This window comes from Hypomesus nipponensis, chromosome 12, assembly GCF_054491055.1.
Source record: "Hypomesus nipponensis isolate SF chromosome 12, ASM5449105v1, whole genome shotgun sequence".
NCBI lineage: Eukaryota > Metazoa > Chordata > Actinopteri > Osmeriformes > Osmeridae > Hypomesus > Hypomesus nipponensis.
Window position 1 is genome coordinate 12,217,941 of NC_140372.1, and position 21,836 is coordinate 12,239,776.

A 21,836-nucleotide genomic window follows, 5' to 3' on the forward strand; every position below is an offset into this window, starting at 1 on the left:
CTCTCTCCCTGGGATGGACAGGAAGGAAGGCTGGGGACATTCCGTGCTGCTAGCCCCCTCCCCCCTACACACACACACACACACACCAATATCACCACCCTCTGCACCGCACCCCCTCTGTGATCAAGGGTTGACGTTTATACCTAAAGGCCATGCTCTCTCTCACACACACACACACACACACAAACACGAACCACCTTCACCTCCGAGACAGTTGTGTGGAATGTGCCGGTATCCCACGCTGTTCCAGCGCGCTTCTCCCTCCCTCCCTTCGCGTCTCATCTGCTTCCTCTCTGTCCTTCTCCACGGCGCTGCATCAAGTGTCCCAAAACCTCCAGGTCTGGCTAGGCGCTGGCTGTGTACGTGTGTGTCTGTGTGCGCGCGCGTGTTGAGTGAAGACGCTCGGTGCTAAACCGAGCCGTAGCGCTCCAGGACAGGAAATCTTTTGGGAGCGGGGGGGGGGGGGGAGTGAGGGGGGGTCGAAACCGTCTCCTGGTGTTCCGGCGTTTGATTAAGAACGATGTCTCCAGACCATCGATCCCCACGGGCCGTCGATGATGTACTCTGATGATCCGTCGCTGCCAGTCTGATCGCAGGCTTATCTCCCCCAGTCAGGGCCTCCACCGGGAGCTCACACGCACCGGTCTGGGATCACCTCCGCCAGTGGGCCTGGGGAGGTGGGCCTCTCCCCCTCCCCCAGGGTCCCATCTGTCACCTCTCTCTGTCCGGCCTGCTCTCCCAGACAGACAGGGGCTCTGGGCCCCCGGCTGTGTGGGCTGCTGGGGGGGGGGGGGGGGGGTGTCTTTTAGGTGTTGGAGGCCTGTGTGCAAGGCTGGTCTTATCTGTTTCACTGGTGATACACGGTGGTACACACGCCCCTCCCTAACCCTGCCATCTCCCTCCACTGTCTCTCCTGGGGGGGGTGTGTGTGCGTGCCTGTCAGACCGTTTACCATCCTCGGGCCTACAAACATTCCCACCCACCCCCACGTGCACACTCCACACACACACACACATATTCTCACACACACAAGGTCATTTAAAGGAGGAAGCGTCCACCGGTGGGAACCACGCCCCCCCTTCCCCCCCCCCCCCCCCGTCCATTTCCTGGGACGTGAGGAACCCCCTGAGGTGGAGCTGTTGTCTTTGGGGAGGGAGGGAGGGGGGGACAGCTCAATATCCTCGTGCTCCCCCCCCTCCCCCCTTCCTGTCCCCCCAGGTCCATTCCTCCTCCACCAGGGCCCTTACAGGAGGGCTGAGCCACATCTAATCCCCCTAAGGACTGAATGCCGCTATTTACACGCCATGGATTAGGGAAGAGATTAGCGCTATCACATCACTGGATTAGATGGAGTGCCGTTCAGAGCATTCTCTTCATCCAGGATGTCTGTCTTTCTCTTTCTGCACCTCTCTCTCTCTCTCTCTCTCTCTCTCGCTCTCTCTCTCTCTCTCTCTCGCCTGGTGTCCTCCTTTTCTTCCCTCTGGGATGATGGCTTCTGTCAAGCGACCTGATGACCGGCCTGTCTGTCTGCCTGCCGTGATGGAGAACCACAGTGTCTCCCCTGATCACCCTGCAGACACCTATCTACCGTTCTCTCTCTCTCTGACGCTCTCTCTCTGTGTCTGACCTCACTCTCTCTCCCTCACCCTGCAGGGAGGAGCGCGAGCGCTGGATCCGGGCCAAGTACGAGCAGCGGGTGTTCCTGGCGTCGCTGGGGCCCTCGGAGCTGTCTCTGGGCCAGCAGCTGCTGCGGGCCACGGCGGAGGAGGACCTGCGCGCCGTGGTGCTGCTGCTGGCCCACGGCACCCGGGAGCAGGTGAACGAGACGTGCGGCGAGGGCGACGGGCGCACCGCCCTGCACCTGGCCTGCCGCAAGGGCAGCGTGGTCATCACCCAGCTGCTCATCTGGGTAAGGAGGGGGTCCGCGTTTCATGGCTTCGACTTGGTTTGTTTTGGTTTGGTCGGGGGCCGCCGCTCGATGTTCGTGGATGTTTCGGGGGATTGTCGTTGGTCTGTGGCTAACGGAGACTTGTGTTCTTTTTGTCTTGTTTTTTCTCCTCATCCTTGTCCCTGTCTCCCACTCTTACCCTTTCTTTCTTTCCAATCCTCCTCTACCTTCACCCCCCCCCCCCCCCCTCGCTGGCGTCTGTAGTACGGAGTGGACATCATGGCGCGGGACGCCCACGGCAACAGCGCGCTGGCGTACGCGAGGCAGGCCAGCAGCCAGGAGTGCGTGGACACGCTGCTGCAGTACGGCTGCCCCGACGAGCGCTTCCCCCTCATGGCCACGCCCAACCTGTCGCGGCGCAACACCAACCGCAACAACAGCTGCAGCAGCACGGGCAGCGCCGCGCTCATATGACCCCCCTTCCCCCCCCCCCGTGTCGCCCCTCCCCCGCCCCGGTACTGCACCCCCCCACAGAACAGTGCCTCCCCGGACGAACACACCCTGATGTAGCCACACGTGCTAGAAAGGGAGAGGGGGGGGGGGGAGACCACACCACGCCCCACTCCCTAAAAGTGTGACTTGTTTCGAAAGTGAGCCTCTGAAAGCCCGACGGTTTGGGAGACACGGACGAACAATTTTGGGAACCACTACTTCTGCACTCCTGTTGTTATACCTTTAGCTAGCCCCCCATCCCTTACCTCTTGAACCCTGGACCTCCTCCTCAACCACTAGTCGCTCACACGTTCTTGTTGAAATTGTAGATGATGGTAATGACCTCAGTGGTTATTACACACACATATACACACACCTTTAGGATCCTGAGGCAGCATTGGTCCAGGTATCCAGTCCCTCACAAGGCCCTTTCCTGTATGAAAGCATTGTGAAGTTCTGCATCCGGGGTTAAGCCCTGCCCCTCCTCCTCCGCTAGCTCACTTCCTGTCTGCATGTTAGTCAGAGCATTCTGGGTAGGGGCTCCGATCCCAGCGCCTGCGAGCTGGGACCTGTGGGGAGGGACCAGGGACCCTGTCCTCCTCTGGATGTCCGGTCTCCTGCTGACCCCACCACACCGTACCCCACAGGAAGCCCTCCTCTCACACGCACACGTCACACGACCTTCCCCACACAGACACGTGTACACACACATACATCACACTACTGTCCCCCCCCCCCCCCCTCCTCACTCACACACACACACGCACACGCAATACTTTACTCGGTCTTACTCTCTTAGTGTATCCTTGTTCCACAGTGCACCGTTAGAGGTTTCGCCGAGCAAAAGCTCTGACTTGATTTCAGTCCATGATGTGAACGCCTCCCCCCACGCCTGTACCTTTTTTTAATGTGAAAAGTATCTCGATGTCAAAGTTTCAAAAAAAAAAAAAAAAAAGACATTTTAAGAGGAAAAAAATACGTCGTTCGAGATATCACCTCAAGATATTTCTTAGGAACAATAAAAGTGTGATAGGATAGCATGTCTTGCCCGTAGAGGGTTTCCCTTTCTGCGCCTGCTCATTTAAACGAGCGTCTTTCACGGTGTCTGAATTGTGTATACTATCTATCTCATTGTGCATTGCTGGACCAATGGATACATGTGTAAATGAATACCTACGAAACGTTTCAAATTGCTATTGTCAGGCTCAGGGAACAGAGACTGTCAATTCCATGCATGTATCTTGAAGCCCCATCAGTTGACTATCCTCATACATACTCTTTCGGTTTTTACTCCCAAGTCCATACCCATGCTTGTTCGTATTCAGAAGTTTACCATACAAGGACATATGTTCATAGCTGACTATTTGACAGACGCTCAAAAAATCAGCCCCAGCTGTTCAGATTCAACATAGTCCAGTCACACAGATCAAAAGGGAATTTAGCTTTTAAAACATTGTTTATCACTGTTTGTTTTTTTATCACTTTGTTTTGCATTTGTATTTTTTTATCAGTTCATGAATGACATATTGTAAGCTGGTTCCTGCACGGACAAATCATGATGGTTTTGTGTTTGTCGGAAACGAAGGTTCGGAGGAAAGCTTGTGTGATGCCCATCTGGTGCGTTCACTCGCCCACCTGAGGGGAAACGTGAACAAGTGTTAACATAAGCTTTCACACTGAACTTGTAGCACCTTCGGAAGTATACGGACTTTAGTGTCCAAGCGATTTCAGTTTTTTTGAAGTTGTGTATTTGTCGGAGCCTATTCTGCCAGTTGTTTTGAGAATAATCATGATTCCGAGGGCATAGTCAGAGGGTTTCATCGGAACCTCTCCGGTTTGACAGGCGAGATTTCTTTAGTGTAGGCGGAGTGTTTTCCTTCTGCCCTGTCGTGGTTCTGGTGCTTTCTACCCTGATATCACCAGAGGTAGTACTAAGCCTGGGTTTTCCTCCATCCTTTAGTTCTGGAACCATCACCTTTCCATTGCATCTTTTATTTCCAGTCTCTGCGTCCTGTACACCTCTTGCTCAGTTATTCAATGCAAAGGGCTTTTCTCCGGCTGAAATCCAACTCGGTGTAAATACGATTCTTTCTCTCTCACGCTGTCTTTCTCTGCCATTCTTCCGCTCTTGGAGGCTTGTTTGGTGGTGACGTCACGGGAAGCAGAGGCCGCGCGACGTTTTTCGGTCGTGCGTCGTGTTTTTTGTTGTTGTCTCCATCTCAAGGTTTGAGTGGAGGACTCGCTGATGCACGACGCGGTTGAAACGCGGCGACCTCTCGGAGGGGGAGGAACTAATGCAGCCCGATGCCGTTGAACAGGGACGCTGTTCAGCACCGGGACCGTCAGGACAGGCCACTCCTCCTCTCGACTCTGCCCCCCCCCCCCCCCCCCATGCACTCTGCTGGGGAGCAGCCCACCCTCCCTGCACCTCTCCCACGACACACCGGAAACACACGTCTTGGATGCGGGACGCGCACCTTGACCCCCCCCCCCCCCAGCATCAAATGCTGCCCTATTTATGACGCTCAAGCCCTCCTAGTCACCCTCCATTCCCCCCCCCCCCCCCCCGTGTGTGTGTCGGGTCTGCGCTCGTGTCAAGGGCTAACAAGAGACTCCTGACTGACTTTGTATTCAAGCGATATCCGGGCACGGCCCTGTTTGATAGACGGACGGATGGATCTCCACCGGTGTGTGTCGAGGCGCCGTACGCCAGACACGCGCTGCACCATTCGCTTCCACACACACACACACACACGTGCACATGCGCCACTCGCTCCTCTCTCAACCCGGTGACGTGTTTGGAGGTCCGACCACGTGACAAAGGAGATCCTTCGCTTTTATCTCTTTCCAATTTCACTTTTCGTTTGGTTCCCGCGGCCATGAAAGAACACGACAGTGCACCCACCCCAACGTACCGTCCTCCTCGCCTTGTTTGACCTTGTGACCCTGCCATGCCACCACACCCCTCGAAGGCCTGTCATTGGAATGGGAATATTGAATGAACCCCCCCCCCCCCCCTCAACCTGACGCGTCCACCGTCAATAACCCCCCCCTGTTGCTTCTGGATGTCTTTTGTTTCTTAACTTATATTGGGATGAGGACCTACCCTGCTTCGAGCAGAGAAGGTCCTGCGTCTTTGACAAAAATGCACTACGTCTCGTGGGTTGGTTCTTAACGCGCCCTGCCCTCCTTGTCCATGACTCTCCTCTCCAGTGGAGGGCCTCTCTCCGTGAATGGATGGGTGTGTAGATTTCCCATGTGCCCTTTTCCTCCAGTTCTAAACTGACAGTGATGGGACCTTTTTTTTTGTTTGTTTTCTTTTTTAACAGTCTGGCTGTTACGAAGATATGAGGCCAACATAGTTATTAGGTACAGCCCCCGTTTGTGTTTGAGCTTAGCGTTGAGTCTCTCCTTTTGAAATTCCTCTTCCTTCTTTTTCCTGTTGTCGAAAGGTTGTACAGAACACTGTCCATCCAACAAGCATCAAGAATAAACCTTTTTGTTGTTGTTGTTGTTGTGGTTTTGTACATTTTACATGATGCAACACCCGGGTGTCATCGCGTCATTGGTTGAGCCAAACCCGAGGTGTCCTTGTGTCGTCCAAGTAGGAGAATGGATTGCACGAGCCTGGTTTAGAGAAGCCCCACTGCTCAACAGACAGCAGGCGGAGCTGGTATGGCCCGCTAGGGAGTGAACATAAGTCAGTGGGGAAAAGGTGCCGGCCATAGAGGGGCCCCCGTGTCAGTGTTCGTTTGTGTTGTTCCCTCGCGGGGCAGACCACGCTCGGACGCCCGTAGACTCTTAGACTCTCGCCGCCATCGCCACAGCGCTCTCCGCCACATGTACATAGATCTAAACATAGACGTAAAGAAACACTCTGTATGGTCATTGTTTCTGTTCGGTTCCGTTGTGTTTCGTTACCTCATCGTGGTGTGTTTCCTCCAGACCTCCCAGCCCTGAGAGGGGGAACCTGAGAGGGGAACCCGAGGTTTATTTATGGACGTACCGTGGGGTCGCACCACGGTACCTTAATAGGGAGGACCTCTCCAAGTTTGGGATTTTTGTATATTGTTCAGTTATCCAGTCCATCCATGTTTATTATGACTTATCATCTGACACGCTATTGTTCTTATTGTCATTGTTATTCTAATTATTATTATTATTATATTGAGTTTGTGTCAGCTGTACAGTACTGTGTTGAAAAATTATACCTACTACAGAGTCTTCTACTCTAATGTGTCTCTTTTCAATAAAGAAAAAAATAATGCTTCTTAATATGCAATTATTTATGTGTTTATTAGATTCTGCGTGTGTGTGTGTGTGTGTGTGAGAGAGAGAGACAGAGAGAGGAGTGTGCAGATGAAGGTGTTAGACCAGAGGGCCCTGTGTGTTTGCTGCTGGCTGTAATTGGATAATACCCTTCTAATCCCTCTTGAGCCTGTGTTGATCAGGAAGGGGCCAGGGAGCCACCAAAGCATTCAGGGAGGGGGGACACGGACAGGGGGCTGCCCTCACAAAGACTCCGGCACAGGCAGGGACAATAGGGCCACGGCAGGCCACAGACAGCAGATGTAATGAAATAGATTAGACCGGGGAGAGAGGAAAAGAGCAGCTATGGGAGGTGGCTATCAAAATACTGCTAGCTTCAGTGCTTAACTTTGCTTCTTTGTATCAGTTATTCTACATCATTTTATTAATTGGGGGGGGGGGGGGGGGCAGTTACTTACTAGGGTAGTCAGGTGGCTGATTCGCCAGTTCGATTCCCGGCTGCGCCAAATGACATTGTGTCCTTGGGCAAGACACTTCATCCTACTTGCCTCGGGAGGAATGTCCCTGTACTTACTGTGAGTCGCTCTGGATAAGAGCGTCTACCAAATGTAATGTACTTATAGTGTTAGATCATAGTGCAGACTATTCATGAGTCAAGACTGTAACTTGACATGTTGAAAGGGGATATACACATTAAAGCAGGTGCCTCTTGTCCTGTATTGAGAATCACATACAGTCTGCGTAGTCTTTCATGAGGGGAGGAATGTTTCGTGGTTGAGCCGGACATTATCTGACAGTGTCAGAGCGCAAACGACATGGCTTCTTTAGCACCAGAGCGCTCCCAGATACAAACCCCATTATGAATGCAAGAGGAGCACCCAAATGAGGCGTGAACTTGCCCCCATCACGGTGTCAGGCTCATTCATAGAGATACAGATAGACGGGCAGTGTTTCTGGCCTTCAGAAACACCATATCACAGTTTTGTAGAGGCGTGTGCCCTGCTAATACTGCCAGTATAGACTTCTTTGCATGCTAAACTAGAGGCTACATAATCATATGGAGCACGCTGTTTTTCATTAAATGACGATGGAGAAAAGGATAGGCTCCTACTGTATTCAGACTTCTTGAGGGAAAATGACGGAAAAATGCACCTTCTGTACAGCCTCAGTGTGTGTGTGTTTATATATATATATATATATATATATATATATATATATATATATATATATATATATATATATATATATATATCTTATAATGTAATTGTGAAATGTATTTAGGCCTACACTTAGCATTATTGATATGTGAGATGGGCAATAGAAGATAATTGCATATAAGCCTATATACCATATTTAGGAATCAGCTTTCATTGACACGTTATCCCATTATCATAATGCAATTTTAAAGTGCCAGTTTGGTCAGTTGAATAGGCTATATTTATTTTATACATATTTTCCCAGTACAAATGTTGTCAGTAGCCACTGATCAGATAAACATCGAATATTCTGCAATTGTCAAGCGATGTAAAATGCTGTTCAATTTCTTCCTTTAATTTGGAATATACAATTTTGACAATTCTTCTGCCTATTTAAACGGTGTAGTCGTTTATAAAATAAATATGAACTCTCATTTATGCTGCACTAAGTTGTGGATAGCCTTCTCGGTTAGATCTCGATTTGAATTAATATCATGGGAAGTAATTTAAGTAAGTTAAATCGTTAGATCAGCAGGTCAGGTCCACAACTACAGGTCACTGGACAGAACTCATTAATGAAGAAAAAAAAGTGATCTCAAAATTGCATCCGTCTTATTGTATGTTATGTATTTTATTTAAAATAACAGCATATGCCTACAAACCTCTTTGTTCACAAGTAACATCTCAAATTGAACTTGTGAACATTAATAATTGCCTATTTGTAACAGCCTATAGACCTAGTCAATCAATGCATGTAGGAATCCCTAGTTTTATCAATGCATTTATGTAGACTCTAAAATCTAAAATGTAATCGGCCGAGCATCATATTATTTTAACAGTATAGCATACTCGTGTTAGCATAATGAACAAATCACAATTGTTACTGTTGTGTAAAGACGATAGCGTATGCAGGCAAACGCGCATGTGGCAAATGCATGTATAAGGACTATTCATTTTCAGCAGCGTTCTCGGGCCAATGCCTATTAGGACACGCTAGTCTCAGGGCGCGCTCTCCATCAGAATTAATCATTGGGGGTTAATTTGAAGCTCAGACAAGTTGCTGTTAATTTAGTGCGAGAGGGACACGGTAGAGTGAAAAGCTGAGGTCCCGGCCAATCCCCTCCGGGCTCATTTATCAGCCAACCGCGACGGCCTGGCTTGATTACAATTTGCAAAAAAATTCATTAGAGTTAGAGCAATTGTCAAATCTCTCTCTCTCGCCATGTGAGATTCAGCCCGATAAAGCAAGATCTGAGGGCCAGATTTTGTGTTCTGTAAAATCAATTACATGTAGCTTAAAAACAATTCGAATTAATCAAACTTTTCCCCCTGAAAGGTTTGTAGCGCATACGAGGGCACTCAGTGAAAATTTGCCTGTGTGTGTCAGTGAGAGCTCATCTGTGGGGATGTCAGAGCTGAGGCTTAGCGCAAGCTGTCCTCATAAATCTCCGCTTTACAATAATTCACTCTTTCTGTAGGGATGACGAGTTGGGATTTCAGATGAATAAAAAATGCGCTTGGAGAATTTTAAACGATGAATCACTAAGGCAAAGCTAAAAGGCTGTATTTACAAAGATTGGAAATAAGATAATTCACCCAGCTGTTACATTATTTGCGCATCAAAGCGACCCCACTTAACAATTAAATTCCCAGGGCAAGGATGGAAAAAGGTCAAGGATTTGGAAAACAGTAGCTTATTTACACATAAAAATGAATCAACTAGTCTACATACAGACAACTTTTAGTTCAACGTTTATAACATGGTTTCATATGTATTTGTCTTAGTAAGTTACTTTGTCGTGACAGCCTTTTAGCTTGGTATTTCCCGGAGACAGCCTAAACGATGAGCGCGGTGACGCCTCAGAAGCCAGGGGAATACGCTCGCTCTGTTTTATAGATGCGCAGTCTCAGACAACTATGAAAATTAAGGTGAAACATTACCATTATTTAGATGACTACAAGTAAACTTGTTACACAGAATTGGCTTTGCTACTAGGATAAACCAGGTAGGCCTACGCTTGTAGATGAAATACAAAAATGTATATCTTAAGGATTTAGTCCATATAAAAATATATATTTTACACTAGTGCTTCAAACGGCGTAGGCCTATTTGGCTCACGAAGTGTATAGCCTAAAATATAGAAACATTAGGCTACACGAACTAAAATGTTTAGACCATAGCTATAGTCCCATGTGGTTAACGTTGTTGGTAGGCTACATTATATTCTGTCTCGATTATATAATCCAAAACCATTCAACAATCATTCAAAAACCATTCACAACACTTTTTAAGAGTGAATATTTATGGGAAACGAATTGGCGCGCTGGGACTTGTCAAACGGCACTTGTGGACAGTGGGCGAGCCACCATCCCCGTGTTCCCAGGATCAATAAGGCGTGTGCTGCAAGGTAAGGCCGGAGATCAAGGCTGACACCGGGCCACGACCTCCCTAAACATCCATGCTCGTGACGTTTCTCTCTGCAGGGAATTAGTGATCCTCAGTGCGCCTCACATGGGGCTTTCATTTACCTCGGTTGTTGTTACACACCCCCTGTCATAACACGAGATTACGTCGGCCAGCGAGATCTTCTTAAACATATTCAGAACTTGACATGCTTCAGGTTGATATACTCTATCATATGCGACGAGGTTGGCCTTAATTTCGGAGGGGGGTTGGGAGCAGCGGGAGAGAGGTGTAAAAATGTCACCTCCTTGCCAGCCGTGGCCTACTGTCGACTAGATAAACATTTTACCCTGCCTCTTCAATAACTGTAGGCCTAGACACAAATCGTGAAGGAAAGAATCACTGCCATTTAATTTAAATCGTTTTCTTCTGGGAACATATATATATATATATATATGCCAAATTATAAATGTAAATAATGTAGCCTATTATTATTAATAATCATTCAAATTATTGTTAGATGACAAATTGATGTGCATTCATTGACTATTCTATGTCTGCAACGGAGGGCAACAGAGCCCTTTTTATTTATCAAAACAGTAATTGAATCAAACTAATTAGCCTATTGGCTGTTTGCCTTGAAGCCTTTTCTTGTCACGTGAGGCCTACATAATGAATCGAAATAAGTGGACCTATTTCATATTTGTACTACTAAAATAAACCCAGAAATTATGCAGCATGTTGTTCACTGCCATTGACGAAAATATTATTTTCAAAAACAAAACGATACAGTTCTGAAAACAAAGAAGAAACAACAAATAATTGACATAAACGTTAATGGGTTTGCTTTAATGCACACTATAGTATTTAATCAATACGTTATGGAATGTTAGTTACTTTTGTACAATATTAAATAAATTAGCAGCGTGCTTCCTGTATATTGAAAATGTCACAAGGAAGAAAAAAGAAAATCCCAGCAACCACAGAGTAAAAATCAATGACTGAGAGGTGAATGGTGGATTAGTTTGCCTGTTTATCTGAAGAGTGAGTAGGTATAGGATGAAAAGATATGTAACAAAATAGAAACTATAGAAGTGCTCCTTCTGGGAGAGTTTATCCTTCTGATTGTGTTCATTCTGAAAACCACCAGCAGGTTTCTGAATACGACCTAAACGTCTGTAGCACGTAAAAAAAAACAATTTAAAATAAAACAAAAGACACTATAATGTTGACATATTGAAATGTACAATTTTGTTTGTGTGTTATGTCCTCAAATTGGTCCCATGTCGATTATATTTATGGTCCTCCTTGATATTTACATGCGCCTCGATGATAAATTTGTCACCATGTGTTTTTTTGTCCTCTTCGTATAGTCATTTAACAGACAGTCACACCATCGACGGATCGATTCAGCAGTAAAGCAACACATGTAACCATCAAATCATTTAAGTGTGCCCTCTTCGCCTGTCATTCAGTGATTCTCCGGAGTATAAACTTGGGCATTGTATTAGTGTCTATGCCAATCATTTGCGCCTTTTTTGGTGTGTTAAAAAGTATGCTAAAATCAAATTAATCAGTATTTTGGTCCACCGTTTATACCTATAACGTAAACAAAATTATGGTCTGGCTTGCTCTAACTGTTGGTGCTGACTCCTTATTGCAAAGCGGCTCACGTGCACAGGAATGGGTACCACAATTTTGGGGTTTCTAGATGGTTCCCCAGTTTTGGAGTTAACATTGCCAGCCTTGACGCGTTTCCACTTAGCCCTCCGGTTCTGAAACCAGATCTTGACTTGCACTTCGCTGAGCTTTAAGGCATGAGCGATTTGTGAGCGTTCCGTTAAAGACAGATATTTCTTACAGTGGAATTCCTTCTCCAGTTCTAAAAGTTGCTCACTCGTGAATGCCGTTCTCCTCCGTCTGTTCTTGCCAGTAGATGTGGTGCTGCCAGCCCCACTGGACCCGTGGATTCCTTCGTCCAGGCCGCCATTACCGTCGCCGTCCTCTTTCTGACACATCGAGTTACCCGTAATGTTGTCATCAGAGCTATAGTCTAAATCGCTGTCCATTGAGAAGCTCTCATCTTTTCTATTGCACTCGTCCTCCTTGGCATCTTCTTTTCCATGGGCTCTGGCTGGAAAATAGGAAAAGAAATAAAGAATTCTAATGAATGCGCATAATATGGAACAGTAGTGTTAAACTGCAGAACTTCAAAGGCATAATATCGTAGGCTAAAGGATTACATCTAAGACAACTTGAGTGCTGTAGCTCATGCAGTTTTTGTATTTTGTTTCAAGAACACATTACGCAAGAGCAGGCTGTCCAAATGGCAATTGTAAATAGCATATTCATCGTCATTCAACGTTTTTCATCGCCGGACAATATTTTGCACAACGTGTTCTGTTCAAAAGATGGACAAATGACAAAGCGCATCATCTTATAACTTGTCGCAGGCTTACAATCCATATTTCTATTTTAACAAGTCAGGCCTACTTAGCTGGCGCTATTGAAATCCCTCAAATTAAAGTAATATTAAGTCATTTTAAACAGTTTCTAGAAAACCATAGCCTTCCTCATCAAAATTGTAATTGGAGCTTTAAATAAAGTATTCTTACACATCATGTTTTTATCTGAAATCCATCCAAAATATAGGCCCCTAGTTTTGCAAAAAGTCATAGGCTATATCATGTTATTTTTGTCATATCGTTATTAAATAAGTTTGGGTGCTCTCACATCAGCATCCTGGATGACAACAAGAAAAAGAAGGCTTACCCGTGGATGATTGCAGTTGATCTGAGTCGTGGAACGGTGGTAGCGAAACGGACTCCTTCCCTAGAAAAGTCTTTCCGTCATCGCCATCCAAACGAATGTCCTGAGTTTTGTCAAAAACTGCGTGAAGTGACTGAGATCCGAACTTTCTCGCTGCCTCCTGATGCTGCTGCGAGGTTGAGAAGCCACCAGGGAGAGTAGCCATGAGAGTGGAAGTAAGCGCCATGCCCTGAGCCAGGCTCGAGCAGAACGTATTCTGGAGGCTGGGAATCTGATGGTGCGGATGAGTAGCCGGGAGACCCTGCTGAAGAGCGGACTGGGATAGGGTAGGGGGCGGCGGAGGGGGCGGCGGAAGCACCACTGACCTGTACGGCATAAACATTGGGTAGCCGGTGTACACAAAATGTCCCGGGCTGGGCTGTGGTGGCCCGCCGATCAGAGAGTCGATGCTGAAGGCAGTGGTGCTTCCCAGTGGGCGCTGCATCATCATAAACGACGGACTAAACGCTGCACTCATATGATCAGATGAGAGTAATGTCAACAAAGGAAATATTACCGTAGACAAGGAAGCGTGCCGTTTAGCAGGATTGGTTATAGCCTTCGCAACCAATTTCACAGTCGTGATATTCGACTGACGGACGATTTTATGAAATGAGTAATCCCGTAGTTGATTGTGTGTTTTTCGCTTGTGAATAAAACCATCCCATCAATATTGCGTCAACACAATATTCAGGAGTTTAGAACAGTACCCAGGTCGGGTACCAAGTAAAGAGAGGTGAAGAAAAAGTATTTGAGCAACGCATGAGATCCGTTTTGGTTTGTCTTGCCGATGAGGTGGAGAGGTGTGCAGTTCTTGTGCCACTCAAAATCCTCGCGCTGTCAGAGACGCTTGTATCATTTCAAAACCAATCTCTTCAATTTGGCACGGCTCGCTATACGCGCATATTCTAAGATCACTCTTAGAGAGTGAAATAGTGCTGTTCTGTTCAACAACATCCAGATGTTCACCAATGAGTTTAAATTCCGCTCCCTCCGTTTAATCGCCCCCTCTCCGTGCAAGGACCACCCCCTTATCACGTTCTTGAATTTCATTGGTAGACGTTAACCCATGAGGGCTTGCTTTGGTCTCGTGAATAAATGCCAATTACATGGATCTTCTGAGCACAAAACATGCTCCCAAGGTAACACATGGCCAATAAAAATGTGCTTTCGACATTCAGTAAATCCGAATTCTGCCTATTGGCCTTTGCATGCAAAATAGCACAATGAAACACAATGTGTTTGTATGTTTTTTATGTGTGCGTTCACGGCCCTCCAACTCTTCACCAACAATTTTCTACGGACGCCCAATTTATGATCCGTAGTCTTCTCCCTACTGGCGGACACAACTACCCTTCACTTGAGCTGAGGTATGAAGCGAGATAGAGTGCTTCCTCGCCTGTGACACTTCATCATATCCTAGTCGCAGCCATGTCGAGCCTGAGGCAATCCCCAGTGAATTATAAACTGTAATTCATCTCCCCTAGCCAGTGCTGTTACTGTGTGTTGATACACAGGAGATGGAATTAGTCTCCACGAGACTATGAGGCCACACGGTGATGCTCCGCTGCCTGTCAAAGTACTTAGATCCACAATGCAATGTCTGGATAGGATGATCATAGTCTGCAAGTGGAAACATTGTAGGCTACCAACAAAAACAATTGCAATTTGATTGGCTGTGTATGCAGTCCTGTGAACAGACTAAAGTAGTGAATATTTACCTAATTATATGAAATCTGTGTATTACTTTAAATTAGGCTACGTTTTTGGGGAATACAATTATATACTTTATTGTGATTAATTCGTATGTTGTAATGATTTCATGTTGCTGGAGGATTTTTGTTTAGAATATCGGTGAATGCGTACCAAAGTGTCAATACCATGCGAGTAGCCTAATAAGTTGTAAAACTTCTCCAAAATATAATTTAGATGCTATGTACCCCTCTTTATTGCGGTTGTGCTCGAGTAAAAAAATAAACGAATAGATCAAATCAATTAAGCGAAGTATTCATAAGCTTTCGTGTGGCGGGGTGTGATCACCAAAGTTATACAAACTGTGCCACCTTATAAGGGGGTGGCCAATCAATGAAATATTATATTAGTGAAATCATATTCGGGGTTCTTCCCTTACCCCACCTAAGACCAGATCCATGACTATTGAGACAAACCAAGGGCATGCATGACCCCCACACATCGCTCCAGGGTCACCAGGACACGTTCTCATTAAAGACTGCCTGATCCGCAACTGCAATGCAGACATTAAATAGCAGTATTTTTCAATTAGGGCTGACAAATTCAATCAAAATTCCATAGATTAGGATGAAATGAGGCATGGGTCATTTACAAGGGAATTTAATTGCGCAGCCATTAGACAAATAGTACAGCAGTCACTGTCTCATTATCAATCATGTGGAGGCATCAATAGTAAAAGGCTGTAGAATGGGGGGTGGGGGAGGAGAAGGGAGGGTGTGTGTGTGTGCTTTGTGTATGTGTGTGTGTGGGACGTGTGCGTAACTGTGTGTATGGGCTCATGTTCTCTGCAGTGCCACCACTGCAGAGCAGCTAATAAATACCCTCTTTTGCACTTATAAATTATCCAGTTTAATTAACAACGTGGATTATGATTGGAATATGATTTAATTAAACCTTTTCTGCATGCAAGTGAGCAGGCCCATCCATTACACCCGGAGAAGGGGAGGCTAAGTACGGACTAAATGAAGCTCAGCTTCTCAGAAGGGTTTACCGATATGACATGAAGTAATAACATCAAATACCACAACATACGACAATCGCAACTAATAACTAAATAATTCAAAAAGGATCCGCAAACGGTAATGAAACTACAAACAGTCCATTGAAGTGTCATGACAATGACCCCAACATCTGAACATTCACCGTTAGTTTACTGGTATGAGAGTTAGGCCTATAAGTGGAGGGGACGGAATGGGCAAAGCAATTACATAGATGCTTTATACCTGCTGGTCGAAGTTGGAAGGAGGGGAATGGGTTCTGAAATGTAGCCGGCGGCGTTGGACCGTTCAACATTATTTTGATTGTTACGGACTCAACCTTTTCTTCCGCATTTAAATGTCACCAATAATTCTTTCAGCGGAGTACTTCCTTTGACAAAAACAAATATTCAGTTGTTTGACTCAGTCTCAGTTTGTTGGCCCAGTCGTTGAAAACCACGTTTATGTTTAAGAGTTTCAACCATGTTCCCCCCTCAAGGAGGCTTAGATCAATGAACATTTAGACTACCATTGGATTTTTGATTATTAAAGCTTAAACGAATACAATTGATTTAACTTTAAGTGGACCCCAGACGATGACTGATCTATCGAAAGAAGAGGCCTGATCTACAAACGGCAACTCTTCAAGAGGATTGAGTTTCTGAAATATCTTGAGAAACACAACTCGTTGAGTATTGACCCACAGCCAGTTTCTATGGGCTTTTACGGCTTACCACACCATCCATTCTCAAAAGAATCAATGTTTGGCAAAGGGAAAGATTTCAGTGATCCAAACCGTGTGTTTATACCTGATAGCCTAGGCCTTGTAGCCTACAACCCCCCCACCCCCCTCCCCATTCAAAAAAAAAAAAGAAACACAACAAAAAAGATTTGACTGAAAACAATGATGACCACAGTTGTTCTATGTTTAAATGAGGTATACGTAGAGCGCACAGCATGATATAAGAATATGACACGGTCGAAATCCTCTTGCTCTATTAAAGCAGAGAGATTGGGTGAAGCATCAGTGATCAGCGCCTCCGGGGCAAGTCTCTTAACCAAATGAACCACGCGGAGGACGCAAGACAAATGCCACACACCAGAATTACTTACCACTGCTGTGCTCTGTGGATAGGTGTCCCACTGCAATTTATCGGTACAAAACAATCAAATTAATCCACACCGCTCTCTGCAGTTACAGAACGGTACTACACCAAGGGGAGGCTGTGGGCAGGAAAGCCACTGTCAGGCTCGTAAATCCGACCCCCTTATGAATAGGCTGCACGGTAAACCGACACTGAGCATCTAGCCTTACCCCAACTATTTTATTGTTTCATTGCAGTGTGATTTGGGGTGACTCTTGGTCTTCGGAGGGTCTGTGGTACTTTTACAGTGCCATAGAAAGAAATTGGTGTGTTCTAACTCTGTGAAGATTAAAGCCTAGTCTTTTAGCCATTTTAAATGATGATGCCCACAGGCTACTGTTGAAGGTGATGAAGATTAGAATACAATCAGACGGGTTAAATACAGGACCGGGATTTGGGGCTACGCTAGGATAATTTGGATTGAAATACATTGACTAATGGGCTGGATCAACCTCGAACGGCGGGCGTCACTCATAAGCATCAATCACAAAAGCATCAACTTTTTACGCACATAAAGACGCGAAACAGATGGCGACGTTGGAGGTAATAACAGTCATTTTCTTAGCCTTCTTTGGCCACAAAGTCAAATGAAAAAAATGAAAAGACACTGAAGAGATACCACTGACATTTGAACCTTTGCTCTGAAAAACATATGGTAAATTATCACCCCGATGCGGCAAACCCTGAGAATTAGAGACATCCGAGCGCAAGATAGACACGGGTTCATCTTTCCAGACGGTCACTCTATAGTCACGCCTGCCCCAAGATACATCTAGGAGAGCCTCAGACAAGCTAATTAGATCTGTTCACCTTTAGCCCCACTCCCACACAGACTAAAAGACAGTTATTTAATAATTACACCCTTAATTACTGTTACAATCAACTAGACCGAAATAGAACGAGAGTAGACTGCAGCTAAAATTGGGTTAGAGCTGTGCTCATTCCCCTGGTTTCCTTCAAGTTAGCTCATGTCTGGTTTCATTAGGAGCTTGAAGGCACCGCAGAAATCCACTTGTCTCCTCGTCTGGGACATAGTATCATGAGGTCCTTTTATCCCTAACAAGTGTCTTGAAAGGACACATGAATGAATCCCTCCTTTTTCCTGTTCACAGGAAGTTTCTCTCCCCCTTTCTCATGGAAGAAGTCATTCAATTTCCCCCTTCCCGGTAATGAAAATAACTGTTCTGACATTATATGGAGGTGATAAATCATTATAGTCGATTCAATATTTCAAGAGGGACCCTAGACTGCTTTGACTGAATCTTATCAAACAATATGGACTATTTTAGATGCATTCTTCCAAGATTTGGCGTTTGTAGGCCTACAAACGTTTTGAAGTGATCATAATGTGGGGATGAATGCCTGCTTGTATACAGCCTACTTAGCGTGATTAATCGGACTGCAAATGGTGCTTGAACACAGGTCCACCAGCTATTAGCTGTAAAAAATCCAATGAAATGATTTGCTCTCGGTGCAACGTCAATGGGATCTCGTGCATGTTTGTATGAACTGTATGACCACACATTGCCGTCCACACTATCTGGCTCTCTGCAGGAACCCTGGATGTGTCCATGGTGTTGGTGGGGAAAGAGCTGTGACAGATAGCTGGCCAAATCACAGTCAGCATTTAGTTCTGCTTCATTGTGTCAGGTAAGAGCCACTAATGAAGAGTGAACCACTGTGGGGCGAGTCACATTGGCGTAGAGGGGGAGAGAAAGAGGGCGAAATGGAGAGAGAGAGTGAGAGGCGGAGGTTGGGATTGGCCCGGGTGAGAGAGAGAGAGAGAGAGAGAGAGAGAGAGAGTGTGAATGTGTGAATGTGTGAACATGGGTGTGTGAGGGAGCAGAAAGACAGAACCGCATTAGAGAGAAGGGAGGGGGGGTTCAAGAAGAGAACGAAAGAGAGATGGGAAGTCAACAGTGACGTTAACCCCTGGACAGGCGGACGTTTGATGAAGCGTAGTGCGTCCGACTCCCCGCACGGTGGATCCAACATCATTAGCCAGGAGAGAGACAGTATGTTTCGGCCCGCGCTACCGCTAATGAGCTCTCGCTCCTCATCCCTCACAGCGTAATTAGCGCGAGGCCAGTACTCCAGACTCACTCGCCGCTAATGGAGTGAGCAAGAGCAGAAAACGAGGACTATTAGCTTGGCCCATGAATCCCCCACATCGCACTGTGAGTCCCTAAAAACACCATCATCTTCATCCTTCAAGCGCTCAGCATCCACTTCCTTCAGATTCCTCTGCGTTGGGAATCCGAGCAGGGTTTCGTGTACGCGTCGAGGCCCGGCGAGGTAGAGGGACAGGAATATGTGCCCATGTAGATGACAGCGACGAGGATCAAAGAGAGTTAAAAGGTGAAGGATAATGGAAATGTGTGTGTGTTTAAATGAGAGAATGTGTGGTCTGGATGTGAAGTCGGGTGACAGGGGGCGGGGGAAGGGGGCGGGGACACATAATGGCGATGGTTGGCAAGGTCACCGAGGTGATTGGGCCCCTGATCCAGTGATGATGACATCAGGGCCTCAAGGCTGTCGTGGATGAGGGTTCAGGACACAGACAGGAGTGGGAGGACATTCTGAAGATTGAAGATGGAACGATGTGGGGCCTGGAACACAACCTCTACATGGACAAAGACTTGTTCTGTGTGTATGCAAATGCAATAGGATGACGAGGCAGGACGGAGGCAGGACGGAGGCAGGACGGAGGCAGGACGGAGGCAGCAGTCTTAACGAGTGGCCTCTCCAACCAGTCACCATCATTGTTAATTGAGTCTTTGCTCTAAGCAAAGCATACTTGTTGTCTCACATATTATTATTATTATTCCCACCTTAACTCGTCTCTCAGTTTTATCACTACCTTACAACTACAGCCGCAAGCCCACTCCACAATTTCCCCAGAAATGACACCCTCTCTAGTTAGAGTTGATATAGTTAGAGTTAACAATGGATATTTGGACTCTCAGTGGTTGAAACAGAGACGTGTTTCTTCAGGAGGAGCAATGGCATCCATGCGCTGTCCAGGGAGGGGTAGGGAGAAGACACAGGGGACGGAAAATGAGAGAGAGTAGAGAGGGGGGGGGGGGGGAGCTAGGTAGATAATGACCCCAGCTTCTGTTTCAGGGAGCCATAAAAGCACACAGTCAAGTTAACGCCATTCCACCCCTGCCTACGAGGGCCGCTTCAGCCCTGTGATTACCCAAACTGACCTGATGGAGCGATGACCTTCACTGGCCGGACCCACCAATCAGCCGGGGTCCAACGTGATGTGATTGAGGGGGAGAACATCTGCAGTTTAACAGCACCTTCACCTGTTTGAGCACACACACACACACACACACACACACACACACAAACAGCGAATCCCGACCTGCTTCAGCCCAGAGCACAACACACAAAACCACACCCTGCACGCAAATGTACGGTCGGGCTCAGGAGAGATTTAACATGTTTCACTGTCGTGTTCTCCTCCCAGATCTTCCTCCCTCTCATTACAGAGGTGTCTAAACCTGACTGGCTCTCCGTCCCCCCCACCCAGACAGACCTCCTCAGTGGTTTGTTGGTCAATACCTGCCTGGGAAGACCCTCTTTCACTGAAACTCATTATTTTGTATCCCAGTAATGTATATTTTTGGTTCTTTAAACCACTGGTAACCCAATTGCCCTATTTGCTTTTGGTTTCTGCTACTTATTACTGTGCTAGTTAGCTTGTGGCCAACTCTAGTTAGCTTGTGGCTAACTCTTGACTAGTTTACAACGACTTCCTTGGACAATGAGGCTAATCTTACCCAGGAGAGGACAGCTCTAAGCAGTGATACAATATGAATTTGCCCGGTGCGTGACATCAGGACCCCCAGTAGTCCTGGCTTGTCGTATAACTATACATGTTTGTGTGTGTGTGTCTGTGTGTGCAGGCCGGGGGATTAAGTCGGGCTCAGCACATCTGAATTTCAATTTTACCCTGGGCCATGCTATTCCCAGGAGGGCGCCAGCATTAGCACATTTACCATGACACACAGTCTCACTGAACCTCAGCAATAGAATAAATCCCAGTAAAACGACCGCTTACGGGTTATTTTTCTGGACACATGTTAAATCGGAGTCAAGAAAGACAAGAAAGCCTTTTTCAATGTCAAATCTCAATTGCCAGGTCTTTTCTAAGTGTCTGACTGTGGATGGCTGAGTCCCCCCAACAGCAGCACAGTGCTGTGTCCCCCATGCCCCAGCAGCACAGTGCTGTCCCCCCACTGTGCTGCTGCTGCTGGGGCATGGGGGACAGCACTGTGCTGCTGGGGCATGGGGGGGACAGCACTGTGCTGCTGGAGCATGGGGGACAGCAGCACAGTGCTGTCCCCCATGCTCCAGCAGCAGCAGCACAGTGCTGTCCCCCCATGCCCCAGCAGCACAGTGCTGTCCCCCATGCTCCAGCAGCAGCAGCACAGTGCTGTCCCCCCCATGCCCCAGCAGCACAGTGCTGTCCCCCATGCTCCAGCAGCAGCAGCACAGTGCTGTCCCCCCCATGCCCCAGCAGCACAGTGCTGTCCCCCATGCTCCAGCAGCAGCAGCACAGTGCTGTCCCCCCCATGCCCCAGCAGCACAGTGCTGTGTCCCCCATGCCCCAGCAGCACAGTGCTGTCCCCCATGCTCCAGCAGCAGCAGCACAGTGCTGTCCCCCCCATGCCCCAGCAGCACAGTGCTGTCTCCCCCATGCCCCAGCAGCACAGTGCTGTCCCCCATGCTCCAGCAGCAGCAGCACAGTGCTGTCCCCCCCATGCCCCAGCAGCACAGTGCTGTGTCCCCCATGCCCCAGCAGCAGCAGCACAGTGCTGTGTCCCCCATGCCCCAGCAGCACAGTGCTGCACTACAGGCCTGTGTCAGAGGACCAGGACTTCCCAGACACCAATT

At 47.1% G+C, this 21,836-nt stretch overlaps 2 protein-coding genes across 2 annotated transcripts in view; one reads left to right on the forward strand and one right to left on the reverse strand.

The window, feature by feature from the left end:
* Positions 1 to 2,362, forward strand: part of LOC146261142 (arf-GAP with GTPase, ANK repeat and PH domain-containing protein 1-like) — an 84,116-nt gene extending 81,754 nt beyond the window's left edge. Inside the window, 2 exon segments of the mRNA XM_084668113.1 lie at positions 1,654 to 1,909; positions 2,153 to 2,362. Of these exon segments, the coding sequence (XP_084524239.1) occupies positions 1,654 to 1,909; positions 2,153 to 2,362 (466 nt within the window).
* A 9,142-nt stretch (positions 2,363 to 11,504) lies between these two features.
* Positions 11,505 to 13,535, reverse strand: gbx2 (gastrulation brain homeobox 2). Its single transcript, XM_084668230.1, has 2 exons — positions 13,022 to 13,535; positions 11,505 to 12,383 (listed from the first exon to the last, which is right to left on the reverse strand). Exons 1-2 carry the CDS (start codon positions 13,533 to 13,535, stop codon positions 11,866 to 11,868), a joined length of 1,032 nt encoding a protein of 343 aa, XP_084524356.1. The 3' UTR covers positions 11,505 to 11,865.
* Positions 13,536 to 21,836: the final 8,301 nt, after the last annotated feature.

What these genes read in the sequence shown, in the direction of transcription:
- gbx2 (XM_084668230.1), bottom strand. Translation starts at nt 13,535, where the DNA reads ATGAGTGCAGCGTTTAGTCCGTCGTTTATGATGATGCAGCGCCCACTG. An exon ending in TCAACTGCAATCATCCACGG is followed by an intron (nt 12,384 to 13,021) that starts GTAAGCCTTCTT and finishes CCTATTTTCCAG; the next exon opens with CCAGAGCCCATGGAAAAGAA.